This window comes from Leptinotarsa decemlineata, unplaced genomic scaffold, assembly GCF_025532065.1.
Source record: "Leptinotarsa decemlineata unplaced genomic scaffold, Ldec_3_MD MMD2_tig00026347_RagTag_RagTag, whole genome shotgun sequence".
Classification (NCBI taxonomy): Eukaryota; Metazoa; Arthropoda; class Insecta; order Coleoptera; family Chrysomelidae; genus Leptinotarsa; species Leptinotarsa decemlineata.
Genome location: NW_027412698.1, coordinates 3092439 through 3107589, shown reverse-complemented (window position 1 = coordinate 3107589; position 15151 = coordinate 3092439). Strand labels below are relative to the sequence as shown.

Here is a 15151-nt window from a genome sequence, read left to right as displayed (position 1 = left end):
TTTATTTAAAAAACATGAATTTATTAATTATAAAAACAATTTGACAACACTGATCAGAACAGCCAAACGTAACTACTACCAAAATAAAATTGATGCATCTAAACATAATTCAAAAATTCTGTGGAACACTGTAAGTGAACTCACAGGCAAAACAGAAACAAATAACAGTATAACAGAAATACATAATGTTCAAGGAAACTCTATCACTGATTCTTTTGAAATAGCTACGGAATTCAATAACTATTTTTCCAATGTAGGACCAGAACTTGCTAATAAAATACCGCGGACTTCAAATTGTAAACATTCTTACAAATCACTACCCCATTCAATTTTCTTGGAACCTGCAACAGAAGAAGAAGTTATTAACACCATAAAATCTTTAAAAAACAAAAAATCACCGGGTTACGACGAAATTACCGCAAAATGTTTGAAGGAAATTGCAAATGAGATTGCAACACCACTGTGTTATTTAATAAACAATATTATTTATAAAGGTGTATACCCCTCTTGTTTTAAATTATCAATTGTAGTCCCATTACATAAAAAAGGAAGTAAAACTGAAGTTTCCAATTATAGACCTATCTCCCTGATTTCTAACTTTGCAAAAATATTTGAAAAAATTTAGAAAATTCGTATAACAAAATACTTGAATAAATACAATTTGAAATCAGAACATCAATTTGGGTTCAGGCAAGATAGGTCAACACAGGATGCAATCTCTTTTCTGACAAGCAAAATTTATAAATCACTAGATACAAACAAAAAATTGTTATGCATTTTCTTGGATGTTGCAAAGGCATTTGACACAGTGTCTCAAAATAGGATGTTGGAAACTTTACAGGATTTAGGTTTCAGGGGCAGTGTTTATAATTTGATGGTAAGCTATTTAGCTGGAAGAAAGCAAAAAGTCAAAATAAATGATAAATTAAGTGAAGAAAATTTAATAACATATGGTGTGCCGCAAGGTACGGTTCTAGGGCCGATTCTGTTCACCATTTATATTAATCATTTACTTACCTTGAATACTGAAGGTTCCATTATTAGTTTTGCAGATGACACGGCTGTTTTTTTATCAGAGTGAGTCATGGGCTGACCTACAACAAAAAATTAATCAACATTTTATTCACATTATAGACTGGTTTGATAATGATTTATTAACTGTTAATTACTCAAAAACGTGCTTTGTTCCATTTAGTTGTTATGAAAATGGTTTACCAGATTTTAATGTTGTACAGTTACATGTCAACAATAAAATAATAGAAATAAATAGAGTTAGATATATAAAATATTTAGGTATAACAATTGACGATACTATGAAATGGAATATACATCTACAAAATGTAATTAAAACATTAAGGCCTATGCTATATAAAATAAAATTTCTGAACCGATACTTAGACTTACCTGTGATAAAGATTGTATATTACTCTCTGGTTGAATCTAGGCTAAATTACGGAATATTGGGATGGGGTGGAGCCGCAAACTGTCATTTGTCCAAACTTGAGACTACAAAAAAGATTCCTAAAAATAATATTTAAAAGAAACATGTTGTATCCTACAAACCTTCTTTATCAAGAGGCTAAAATATTTGATATTAGTCAGTTGTACTACATACAGTTAGTGTATTTTCAATATAAACATGGACGTCACGATTATATAGACCACGTACATAACACTAGAAATAAAGTAAAAAAATTGATCAAAACAGAACTGACACACAAAACAATTGGTCATCGAAGTCATTTGTATTCAGCTAGTCGAGCCTAGAATATACTTTCGGAGTCCATTCGACAGGCAGAATATTTTAAAAAATTAAAAAAATTAATTAAAAAATTCGTTTTGGACGAATGACATCAAATTAATTTGTTACTAAGAGCCTGACGTCCTAGTAACATGGTATCTTGTTCTTTTTTTGTATTGGCAAATCCTGTTGTTTGCAATGGTTTGTAGTTCTTTTTGTTTATTATTATTTTTATTAACTACTACATACAAAAGTTTTATTCACTGTCTAGATTATTTCTTCTGTATTTCTTTTTTGTTTGTTGCTATAGTTTATTTCATAAAATACGTATATTTTTTAATCGAAAATTTCGGCAGTTTCATCGCATACAAGCTCTGCTTTCGCGATGTTCTGGGTTGATGTTTATTTGTATATTATATATAATATAATCGATGTAAATTAGCATGTGAACAATTGAAACAAGATGCAGAAGAGTTTCTAGGTTTTCTTTTGAATGAACTCAATGATGGAATGTTTGAGCTGAATGAGTTGGTTAAAAATTATATTAAAGATGAAAAACCTCTCGTTGACTCTGCTTTGAGCAATGATTCAAATAATTTATGGAACATAATAGAATCAAAAAATAAAGGACATTCAACCAGAAGGATCGACTTCACTAATACACCGATAAGTGACATCTTCGGGGGGCAACTAAAGTCGAGCATTTATCGCAACGTGGACCACATTACTGAGAATACCCAGCCTTTCCTCACCCTGCCACTCAACATTGAGAAAGTGAAGAGCGTCAGAGAAGCGCTTAAGCTACTTGTCTCCAAGAACATTTTAGAGGGAGTGACTTCGTCGAAAACAAACGAGAAGGTCGAAGCGTGGGAACAAATTACGCTCTGCAAACTTCCCGTTATCCTTATTTTGCATCTGAAGTTTCTCAAATACATTAACTACTGTTGCACGAAGATTATCAAGGCTTTTGATTTTGAATTCGACTTGAAGTTTGATTCGACTTTGATATCGTCGGAAACACAGTCTCCAACAGAGAGACAATACAAGCTATTCGCCGTCGTTTACCATGAAGGCAAAAATGCCAACATTGGACACTACGTGACCGATGCCTTCCACGTCGGCTACAATTGCTGGATTAGGTACGACGATTCTTCGGTCAAGACCGTGTAAAATGAAGACGTATTGAAACCCCAGGGAACGCGAGTTCCTTATTTGCTGTTCTACAGGAAAAGCGATATTTTCCTATCTAAATAAGGTTGCGTAGAGTTACGTAGAGTTCAGCGTCTGGAATCTTACGGAATTTCTCGTTTAAATTTTTATTGAAATTGATATTTTTTTTTGGTTTTAATGAATTGTTTTATTATTTCATTAGTGATAGGTATTGTTCAATGTTTAATGTTATATGTATATTTGATTTCGTTGGAACTAATTATAATTTGACAACGTAAAAAAAAAATTGACAAATAAACATATTATTATTATATCATTTGTCGTTGAGATTGAGTCGCGCAATTCACTATCTCTTCTAGAAACTTTGGAAAAGGTTCATGTCTCAATTTATCGATATTCATTGTTCTCGATTTAGGTATCAACTGAATGATGAAGTGATTGATTATGATTGTACTATGGGATATCTGAATTTATATATGTATATGTCAGGTAGGAAGGGGCGTGGCTAGACCTCATTAAGATTGTTTCACTTCATTACGGAATAATTGCCTGCCAATATGTGGAGGAGAGCTGAATACTTGGAGGAAATGAAACTGACAAAGTATTTTGTATTCATAATCTTGATATAATCAATCGAGTTATGGCTATATTGCTGAGATCACCTTTCACAACAAATTAACTGGCTCTATCTGCTATAGTTCGTTTTGAGGGAGCATAACATTCACAAGCAAATATCCAGACTCTTCGTTGGACATCGTTAATTTCGTTGTACAGTTCAAAGTTCAACATCAATATTTTCCTCATGAATTTCCTCAAATCACATATTGTGCTATAAAAAATATGCCTCGGGTAACATCCATCAGCGTTCACCGTTTGAAATTTTCTCAAATGATTTCACAAAAACATCCTTTCAAAAATTCGCACTAGACAAACAAATTAGTTTGGACTTTTTTCAACTTTTCAACTGTTGTACAACCCATTTTATTACAGGCAAATGAGGTGAAAGTAAAAATTAAGTAAAATTTGTGCTAATAAAAGAAAAATTGTTTATCTCATAAACTAACCACTTTAACCTACAAGTATTATACATTTTTGAAATCAGCTCAAAGAGGAGTATCCAAATTTTACATAAAAAATATGAGAAGTAATTTAAAAAAAAAGGGATAATGCTAGGGGTGAGGGGGTGGCTTTTCCAGTAAGTTTAAATAAGCCATAATGCTTGCCCCTTCCAACATAAATTGACGTGTTTTTGGATTTTTCCTAAATACCAGTATTACAAAAGTTATTAAAGGTGGATACTTTTATCTGAAAAGCACTGTATATATAAATTCAGATATCCCATAGTACAATCATAATCAATCAGTTCATCATTCAGCTGATACCTAAATCGAGAACAATGGATATCGATAAATTGAGACATGAACCTTTTCCAAAGTTTCTAGAACAGATAGTGAATTGCGCGACTCAATCTCAACGGCAAATGATGTCCCCAGGCAAACCGATACATGAAATCGAATATCGAGAGATTCGAAGAGTATTCTTGATTGTGCTTACTTCACATTTTGAAAAAGAGACAGACCAACGGAGTGTGCGAGCAACCACGAAAATTCTGGGGAAGTGTATTCAAGAAGTCGTATCCAATAGTAACAAATGGCGCACACTGTTGAATACTACCAGAAATGCTGACTATAAAATGGAGTATGAGGGTGCGAAGGCGGCTGTTGGAAAATTGCTGAAGGTTTACTTCAAAATGAGAAAAGCTATGATGTAATTGTTCATGCCGTTGTATATAATGTATATAATATATTTCAATGCTTTTTCTCGATTGTGGTTTTTCTTTCTGTAAGGTAGCAACATTTCAAAATTTTCATGAAAAATGCATGTTCTCAGGCAAACAAGTCCATTCAATTGAATACCGCGAATTATGAAAAGCTGCAATACATGTTATTCCTCGCATCTGAAAGTAGGAGATTTGAGCCGGTTCTAAGCCTCCCCCACCACTATTACGTATTAATTGCTTTTTTTGTTGTTGTTTAGTGAAGTCAAGGCGATGTGACCTTGAAGCGTCTGGTGTATGGATCGTTCAGAACTTTTTTTCCGGTTCTGGGCCTCCCCCCACCACTATGACGTATTAATTGTTTTTTTTTATCGTTAAATAACATCAAGGCGATGTGACCTTGAAGTGTCTGGTGCAGGGATCGTTCAGATTTTTTTTTCATATGAAATTTTTTGTGTGTGTGTGTGACATAGTGACGTAATTACAATTGCTTTGTGTGTGGGAATGCACGGTACAGGGTTCACATCCTTCAGTTATGTTCATGAAACATGACCTTGAATATGGAATTCAACTTTGAGATTAGGGAACTAGATTGCATACATGGTAAAGTCAGGGTTTGATATTGTCCTTCATGTGTATTCTGTACCTGTTTGTACAGAATAACCACACGTCTGCATACGACGAAGATCCATCGACTGATGAGCGGTCCTTCTTCACCAGTTTGGACGGTACCCATCGTGACAGAGAGCGTATACGTCTGCACTCCGTGAAGTTTCAACGACCACTGTTTGCTTGTATCGCCTTCTGTCAACACATCGAGTTGGAATTGGTGGTGGTGGTGGGGGGGAAGCGCCTGTGTTCGATGCATCGAGTTGGCTTCGACCTTGATCTACGTCACACCCTTAATGTACGTCACGAGGTAATAAGGATAAGGCGACTTTGAGGTAGTGATTTGGGTTTGACTTTGGATGACTTTCATTCACACTTTATATTTTCACAGCTATTTTGAACAATGTTCAAAGTCGCATAACCTTGGGAGTTGACCTTGAGATTTTTAGTCTGTCTCGGTCACATCAACATTGAAATGACCTCTACATACGTCACATGATGTCGACACATTCAGTACATGAGAGCGCATCCAGATGAATTCCGAAAAAATCGCAGCTGTAGTTTGAATTTCGCTTTTCTTCTAACAGTGTCGTCTTTCATTAGCATATGAAATTGGATTACGACTAAAAATATACATTTTTCATTATATAACTTATCTATATTGAATTTTATGAGAAAAATAGTTATGACAAAAGTTGTATGAAATTAAATTCTCAACAATTTTGATTCCTATAATTTTTTTTCATAAAATCGATATTTTTAGAGAAAGGGTGGAGGTGAAATTTCGTCATTGTATTATCACGTTTATTTTTGACTTTACGAGAAACTTCGTGATGAACAAAGTTGTATAAAATTGAATTTCCTACAATTTCGATCCCATCAAATTTTTTTCATAGGTTCGATATTTGTATCGATTTAAATCTGAAATAAGTAGGGGGTGAAATCTTATAATGGAATTATCTCATTTATTTTCAATTTCACAAGAAAAATCACAATGATCAAAGTAGTATGAAATGGAATGAAAGAGGAGGAATTTTTTTCCACACTGTTTATTCCAAGATTACAAACTGCTTCTTCTAACCTTCCAATATCTACCAAACTAATTTGAATGTTTATCTGTCGTCATCGTCTTCGAATTGAAATTTAGGGAAATGAATGTTGATTATGTCACCATGTCGTCAACTCCCTTCTTGATCCGCTTCTGAAGATCCTTCACATAGTTGCTAATGTGGGCGACTTCCAGCCGGTACTGTTTCGTTGAATCACCCTCAACACGGTACTCCTCATTGACTCCGACGATGTCCTGACGTCCCCTTTCAATGTTGGTTTCCACCTCTGACAGTTCAGCCAGCAAACAACTTTTCCGTTCGACTAGTTGTTCCTGTCGATCCACAAATCGTCGCTTGCGTGTGGCAATCTCTGCCAATCTCTCATCGCTGTCCCGGATCACTAGTAGCTTCGTCTTTCTCTCTCGGCATATTCTGCCGAGTTCGAGCACGTCGTTGACTAAGTTGCAGCTCCTCTGCGGTGTCGGTAAGTCCATCTTGCTACCAGAGGGTGGGACGGAAGTTGTCCGCTGAACAGTTGGCACAGGCATCGGTGGCGGAGATAGTATGGATCCGGTTCTTGGTAGATTATGCGGTCCGGTTGTGGTCTCTAAAGATATCATGGTGGTGGGCATCGGTGGCTGAGGTACTATGGATCCGGCTTTTGGTAAGTTATGCGGCCCGGTTGTGGTCTCTAAAGATGTCATGCTGGTGGACATCTGTGGCTGAGGTACTATAGATCCAGCTTTTGGTAGGTTATGAGTCCCAGTTGTGGTCTCTGAAGATGTCATGGTGGTGGGCATTGGTGGCTGAGGTACTATGGATCCAGTTTTTGGTAGGTTATGCGGCCCGGTTGTGGTCTCTGAAGATGTCGTGGTGGTGGTTGGCTCAATGTTTAATGCAGTGGATGGCATCTGCGATGCCGTCGGTGGCTGATTTTTCGTATTGACCGTCTCGGACTTTGAAACGGTGGTATCCAACGTAGAAGGGACTCGCCACAGGGTCGAGGTCATCGGCGGCTGCCGATAAGGATTCGTCTCATCCCATATTTTCATATATTTCCGCAGCTCCGACTGCTTTGGTTTCACCTTCGGCTCCACCTGCTTCGACTTAGCGGCGGACACTCTTTTCTTAGTCGATTGGGGGGCAGCAAACTCATTATCGCTACCGTTCGCTGCCTCTCTCTTGTTGGCCCTCTTCGAACCCTTCTCCGCGTCTTTGCTGGTGCTGCTCGTTTCAGAAGAGGGGGTGGTTGAACGAACATCCTCCATTCTGCTACATCCAGGTCTTGGAGTTGTCACCATCACAGGTTCTCCAGGAAGGGGGCTGAGTGGGAGTTCTACATGGAATTCCGTTAAGAAGTCCACGATATTCTCTGGTAGCTCTGATCCCTGCACCAACACCACGTCTTCCAGGATATTTACCTTACCCTTCTCAGATTTACCGGTATCAGTGAAAAGAGGCATACTCCAAGCTAGAAATTCACAAAATAATTAGAATGGAATATAATAATAGACATTAATAATATATCTGATGAATGGTTGGTTGGGTAACAGGATCAATTTTTTCTCAAAGAAACAATTGTTTTCTTGCCAACGTTTCGAATTCAATTAAATTCTTCTTCAGGGCTTTGTAATAATGTAGTTTCATAAACATACCTCCCACAAAAACTTATACGACAAGTATCGTTTCTATAACTTACCAAAAAGTAGTTTCTCCGTGTTGATATAACTATTTTGAAAAAACATTAGACATAGTAGATACATTTAAAAAATAAAATAAAAAAAAATTGCAATACCTTCGATAGAACACCGACGCAAAAGGACATGAATGTATAGACTCCAATTACTTTTGTTACAATGGAACTATTCACAAACAAATTTCTCGAGTTGGTAATGGGTAATTGTGTATCAACCATTTGTGCAGATTTGGTCATGGCAGAACTACAAAATATATGCATAAAAAGTTAACAAACAAAAAAAACACCCCAAGACATGCAATCTAATGTAGTGTACAAATTGAACTGTGGAAGGTGTCACAAATGCTATGTTGGTCAAACTGGACGGTATCATAAAACACGAGTTTCAGAACGCATGACAGACTCTGAGACAGACTCCACAGCCCTGATTGAACATGAAAAAGAATATGCACACATTTTTGATTTTGAACATCCAGCTGTTCTAGATGTTCAACCATATTTATCAAAAAGACTCTTGAGCAAAACACACACACACACACAACCCACCCATATATGAACCATCATGCAACAGATACTTCAAAGGAGGGGGGGGTTAGAACCGGCTCAAATCTCCTACGAGAGATTTTTGAAATATTTTTCCAAACATAACTTCCACAGTAAAATCAATATTATAGGGAATTTGAAATCTAGAGCAATTGCCATTTCCAATTCTGATTTCCATAAAAAAATATCAAATTGATTGAGAATTACCTACTACAAATAATTTTTCTAAAGCCCTCATTAGAAAAATAATGACAGAAAGAAGTTCCTCTTCCCAAAATACTGAGGTGAAACCCAAATATCAGAAAATGTCATTTATAGAAAATTCATCTGATAAACTTGGAATGATAGTCATTAGCAATCAAATTAAAGTAGCCTTCTTAAATGAAAGTACATTTGGAAAAGCATTTTTTCTTAAATAAAACAAATAAAAAACACCCCAAGACCTGTAATCTAACGTAGTGTACAAATTGAACTGTGGAAGCTGTCACAAATGCTATGTTGGTCAAACTGGACGATATCATAAAACACGAATTTCAGAACACATGAGAGACTCTAAGAAACTGAATATTCGTTTTGAGGGCACTATCTCTTCTAGAAACTTTGGAAAAGGTTCGTGTCTCAATTTATCGATATCCATTGTTCTCGATTGAGGTATCAACTGAATGATGGACTGATTGATTATGATTTTACTATGGGATATCTGAATTTATATATATGTCAGGTAGGTAGGGGCGTGGCTAGACCTCATTAAGATTGTTTCACTTCATTACCGAATAATTGCCTGCCAATATGTGGAGGAGAGATGAATACTTGGAGGAAATGAAACTGACAAAGTATTTTGTATTCATAATCTTGATATAATCAATCGAGTTATAGCTATATTATTGAGATTACCATTCACAACAAAATAACTGGCTTTATCTGCTATAGTTCGTTTTGGGGGAGCATTACATTCACAAGCAAATTTCCAGACTCTTCGTTGGACTTCGTTAACTTCGTTGTACAGTTCAAAGTTCAATATCAATATTTTCCTCATGAATTTCCTCAAATCACATATTGTGCTATGAAAAATATGCCTCGGGTAATATCCATCAGCGTTCACCGTTTGAAATTTCCACAAAAACATTCTTTCAGAAATTTGCACTAGATAAACAAATTAGTTTGGACTTTTTTCAACTTCACATGCGAGGAATAACATGTATTGCAGCTTTTCATAATTCGCGGTATTCAATGGAATGGACTCGTTTGCCTGAGAACATGCATTTTTCATGAAAATTTTGAAATGTTGCTACTTTACAGAAAGAAAAACCACAATCGAGAAAAAGCATTGAAATATATTATATACATTATATACAACGGCAACGGCACTCCGTTGGTCTGTCTCCTTTTCAAAATGTGAAGTAAGCACAATCAAGAATACTCTTCGAATCTCTCGATATTCGATTTCATGTATCGGTTTGCCTGGAGACATCATTTGCCGTTGAGATTGAGTTGCGCAATTCACTATCTCTTCTAGAAACTTTGGAAAAGGTTCGTATCTCAATTTATCGATATCCATTGTTCTCGATTGAGGTATCAACTGAATGATGAACTGATTGATTATGATTTTACTATGGGATATCTGAATTTATATATATATATATATATATATATATATATATATATATATATATATATATATATATATATATATATATATAGAATAGTAGTTTTTCGGGGATTCGGTCTGAATAGAATAAATATTTACTCTTTTTAGCTGCCCGAGCTTTCGCTAATGTTTATTAGCTTTATCGAGGGCTGTAATATAAAAAGGACATAATAAATATATATATATATATATATATATATATATATATATATATATATATATATATATATATATATATATATATATATATATATATAACATAATAACGGATAAAACAGAATACCTGTGCTATGTGAGAATATTCAATTTGGAAATTTCAATTATGAAAGAAGTCTTCAACATCAAAATGACAACTTTTTGACATTGAATAATGTGAAATACTTTTTCAAATTTTTATTATCGTCTATTATGGGGATTTACACTGTGTTAATATTACAGGATGTATTCAGATTTATATTTTTTGTTAGTAAAAATGAATAAACTTTGCTGAGGTTGTCGATGTCTGTCTTTTTGTTGATATTGTTTTCTTTAATTTTGATCTCAGCCATTTCCAGAAATTGCTTTTTATTTGAATCTGGTTCGAAATGGAGAATTTTGGTGTTAGTATAATTGGCTGAATGATCATTATCTAGAACATGTTGTGTGAGTGCACAAGAATTTCGTTTTAAATTTTTACAATTACTTTTATGAAGAGCTATGCGGGTTTTTAAATTGTTTTTGTTTGACCTATATATATCTTATCACAATAAACAAGATGTATTCAGAGCACAAATAACAAATATCATCACAAATCATTTTCAAAAACCTAAAACAAGTTGTTATTTTTCTTATATTTTTAATAAATGTAAAAAATTTATCAAAGACCATCCAGAACTGATAATAACCACAATTCTGATAAGGGCAATACCACAGTCATCATGTTAAAATCTCAATATGAACAATTATCTCATGAACTCTTGAATGATGTTAATTATTATAAAAAACTCAATCATAATCCAACGTCCACTATACAACAAAAATCTAATGCACTCATCAAAAAATTACATGAGAAACATTTCATCAGTAAGACATCTAAAGAAAATTTTACCATATATAACTCCATTGTTCCAAAATTCTATGGTTTACCAAAAATTCATAAACCAATATTGAGTTTGAGACCTATCATATCATCCATTGATGCACCAAATAGTAAACTCTCAAAGTTCATTACAGAAATTTTAACCAATGCATATAATACAAATAATCAATATTATATTAAAGATTCTTTTGAATTTTCTACTTTCATGCAAGGAATGAAACTACCTAAAAATTTCGAAATTATAAGTTTGGATGTTATATCACTTTTTAGTAACATACCAATAAATCTGGTAAAACACAGCATTGAAAGACATTGGAATATTATTACTAATCATACCAAATTAACAAAAACAGCCTTCTTAGAATTAATAGATTTCATTTTTGATACTACTGTTTTCGTTTATGACAACGAATATTATAAACAAATACTTGGTACTCCAATGGGATCAACTTTATCACCTATTTTAGCCTAGTATGTGATGGATGATTTATTACATGAATGTATTCCAAAATTATCATTTCAGTTTCCTTTTTTGAAAAAGTTTGTGGATGATATAATATGTGCTGTACCTTTTGACAAAATTGATGATGTAAAAACCATTTTTAACAATTACAATCCATCTATTCAATTTACCATAGAAAAAGAAAAAAACAAAACAGTACCTTTTTTAGATACTCTTTTAATCAGGAAAGATGATAACTCTGTTATTTTAGATTATTTTACTAAACCCACTAATTCAGGCAGATATATAAATTATTTATCCTGCCATCCACAAAAAATGAAAATTAATTTAGTTCTAGGTTTAAAAAATCGAATAGAAAAAATTTCTCATCCTACATTGGTATAAAAAAATTTAAAACAATTATTCAATATTTTATTAACTAATTCTTATCCTCCAAAATTTTTAAATAAATTGTTATATAATACTCCATCTAATATCATCAACATCAGAGAGAACAATAAAGCTGAAAATCCAAATTTCAAATACTTTTCCATTCCTTATGTCCCTGAATTGTCCAGCAAAATCATAAACGTATTTAAACAAGAACAGAATATAAAAATTTCACAAAGGAAAGTTAAACCCTTAACTAAACTACATTCAAAATTGAAAGATGAAGATCCGTTATTTGAAAAGTCACATGTAGTTTACGAAATTCCCTGCAACAATTGTGATAAGATATATATAGGTCAAACAAAAAACAATTTAAAAACCCGCATAGCTCTTCATAAAAGTAATTGTAAAAATTTAAAACGAAATTCTTGTGCACTCACACAACATGTTCTAGATAATGATCATTCAGCCAATTATACTAACACCAAAATTCTCCATTTCGAACCAGATTCAAATAAAAGGCAATTTCTGGAAATGGCTGAGATCAAAATTAAAGAAAACAATATCAACAAAAAGACAGACATCGACAACCTCAGCAAAATTTATTCATTTTTACTAACAAAAAATATAAATCTGAATACATCCTGTAATATTAACACAGTATAAATCCCCATAATGAACGATAATAAAAATTTGAAAAAGTATTTCACATTATTCAATGTCAAAAAGTTGTCATTTTGATGTTGAAGACTTCTTTCATAATTGAAATTTCCAAATTGAATAGTCTCACATAGCACAGGTATTCTGTTTTATCCGTTATTATGTTTTATATATATATATATATATATATATATATATATATATATATATATATATATATATATATATATATATATGTATATTTATCATGTACTTTCTATATTACAGCCCTCGATAAAGCTAATAAACATTAGCGAAAGCTCGGGCAGCTAAAAAGAGTAAATATTTATTCTAATCAGACTATTCTATACATACATACGGTCGTTACACTATCAATTATATATATAGGTAGGGGCGTTGCTAGACCTCATTGAAAATAACAACTTTCTACCTGATATTTTGATTGTTTCACTTCATAACCGAATAATTGCCTGCCAATATGTGGAGGAGAGATGAATACTTGGAGGAAATGAAACTGACAAAGTATTTTGTATTCATAATCTTGATATAATCAATCGAGTTATAGCTATATTGCTGAGATCACCATCGTTAACTTCGTTGTACAGTTCAGAGTTCAACATCAATATTTTCCTCATGAATTTTCTAAAATCACATATTGTGCTATAAAAAATATGCCTCGGGTAATATCCATCAGCGTTCACCGTTTGAAATTTTCTCAAATGATTTCACAAAAACATTCTTTCAAAAATTTACACTAGACAAACAAATTAGTTCGGACTTTTTTCAACTTCAGATGCGAGGAATAACATGTATTGCAGCTTTTCATAATTCGCGGTATTCAATTGAATGGACTTGTTCGCCTGAGAACGTGCATTTTTCATGAAAATTTTGAAATGTTGCTACTTTACAGAAAGAAAAACCACAATCGAGAAAAAAGCATTGAAATATATTATATACATTATATACATTATTTGCCGTTGAGATTGAGTTGCGCAATTCACTATCTCTTCTAGAAACTTTGGAAAAGGTTCGTGTCTCAATTTATCGATATCCATTGTTCTCGATTGAGGTATCAACTGAAATGAACTGATTGATTATGATTTTACTATGGGATATCTGAATTTATATATATATATGTCAGGTAGGTAGGGGCGTGGCTAGACCTCATTAAGATTGTTTCACTTCATTACCGAATAATTGCCAGCCAATATGTGGAGGAGAGATGAATACTTGGAGGAAATGAAACTGACAAAGTATTTTGTATTCATAATTTTGATATAATCAATCGAGTTATAGCTATATTGCTGAGATCACCATCGTTAACTTCGTTGTACAGTTCAGAGTTCAACATCAATATTTTCCTCATGAATTTTCTCAAATCACATATTGTGCTATAAAAAATATGCCTCCATCAGCGTTCACCGTTTGAAATTTTCTCAAATGATTTCACAAAAACATTCTTTCAAAAATTTGCACTAGGCAAACAAATTGGTTTGGACTTTTTTCAACTTCAGATGCGGGGAATAACATGTATTGCAGCTTTTCATAATTCGCGGTATTCAATTGAATGGACTTGTTTGCCTGAGAACATGCATTTTTCATGATAATTTTGAAATGTTGCTAGTAGGAGATTTGAGCCGGTTCTAAGCCTCCTCCCACCACTATGACGTATTAATTGCTTTTTTATCAACAATATGACGTGTTATTTGCTTTTTTTGTTGTGCAGTGAAGTCAAGGCGTTGTGACCTTGAAGTGTCTGGTGCATGGATTGTTCAGATTTTTTTTTTCATATGAGATTTTGTGTGTGTATGTGTGTGTGTAAGAGAATGCACGGTACAGGGTTTCATCATGTGCTTGTTTGTCTATGTACAAACATATGTCTGCATACTTCGAAGATCCTCCAAGTAATGAATGCTCCATCGGTGTGAGGGCACCAAGTTAGTCGTGTTGTGACGTCACAGCAATAACCCTTCAACGGCTAGAGAGCGACATGTTCACTCCACGACGTGTGGCAGAGTAATGCGTATTCATCGGTCTGCTCTCACCTCCCTCGATGTAGTGAAGGATGTGACGTAACGCATCGCCCCAGACTCGCCATCAATGGTGACACGCAATCGGGCGAGGACTGTGCAAACGTCTGCCCTCTCCGAGAGCGCAACGACCACTGCTTGCTCGTACCGGCAACTGTTATCGCATCAAATTGGGAGATGGGCTTGGCTGTGACGTCAGGCATCTCTAGTGGATAGCAACTAGCAATGTGAACCTTTCACGGTTTCATGGTGGGGGTGACTCGCACTGTTTAATATAAAAGAAATGCCTGGCACACTATGAAATCAGTAGACGAATAT

At 34.1% G+C, this 15151-nt stretch overlaps 2 protein-coding genes and 1 long non-coding RNA gene across 3 annotated transcripts; 1 reads left to right on the top strand and 2 right to left on the bottom strand.

Moving 5' to 3' along the window:
- LOC141486145 (uncharacterized) lies at positions 1-1735 on the bottom strand. Its single transcript, XR_012467667.1, has 3 exons — positions 1405-1735; positions 1018-1094; positions 1-341 (listed from the first exon to the last, which is right to left on the bottom strand). It is a non-coding gene; the product is annotated as an uncharacterized lncRNA (long non-coding RNA).
- A 516-nt stretch (positions 1736-2251) lies between these two features.
- Positions 2252-2911, top strand: LOC141486184 (ubiquitin carboxyl-terminal hydrolase 10-B-like). The gene has a single exon (XM_074183905.1). It carries the CDS (start codon positions 2252-2254, stop codon positions 2909-2911), a length of 660 nt encoding a protein of 219 aa, XP_074040006.1.
- Positions 2912-6459: 3548 nt separating this feature from the next.
- On the bottom strand, positions 6460-8745 carry LOC111503459 (uncharacterized). Its single transcript, XM_074183904.1, has 2 exons — positions 8046-8745; positions 6460-7817 (listed from the first exon to the last, which is right to left on the bottom strand). Exons 1-2 carry the CDS (start codon positions 8107-8109, stop codon positions 6460-6462), a joined length of 1422 nt encoding a protein of 473 aa, XP_074040005.1. The 5' UTR covers positions 8110-8745.
- Between the last annotated feature and the right edge of the window lie 6406 nt (positions 8746-15151).

What these genes read in the sequence shown, in the direction of transcription:
- LOC141486184 (XM_074183905.1), top strand. Translation starts at nt 2,252, where the DNA reads ATGTTTGAGCTGAATGAGTTGGTTAAAAATTATATTAAAGATGAAAAA.
- LOC111503459 (XM_074183904.1), bottom strand. Translation starts at nt 8,109, where the DNA reads ATGTATCTACTATGTCTAATGTTTTTTCAAAATAGTTATATCAACACG. An exon ending in CACGGAGAAACTACTTTTTG is followed by an intron (nt 7,818 to 8,045) that starts GTAAGTTATAGA and finishes GTGAATTTCTAG; the next exon opens with CTTGGAGTATGCCTCTTTTC.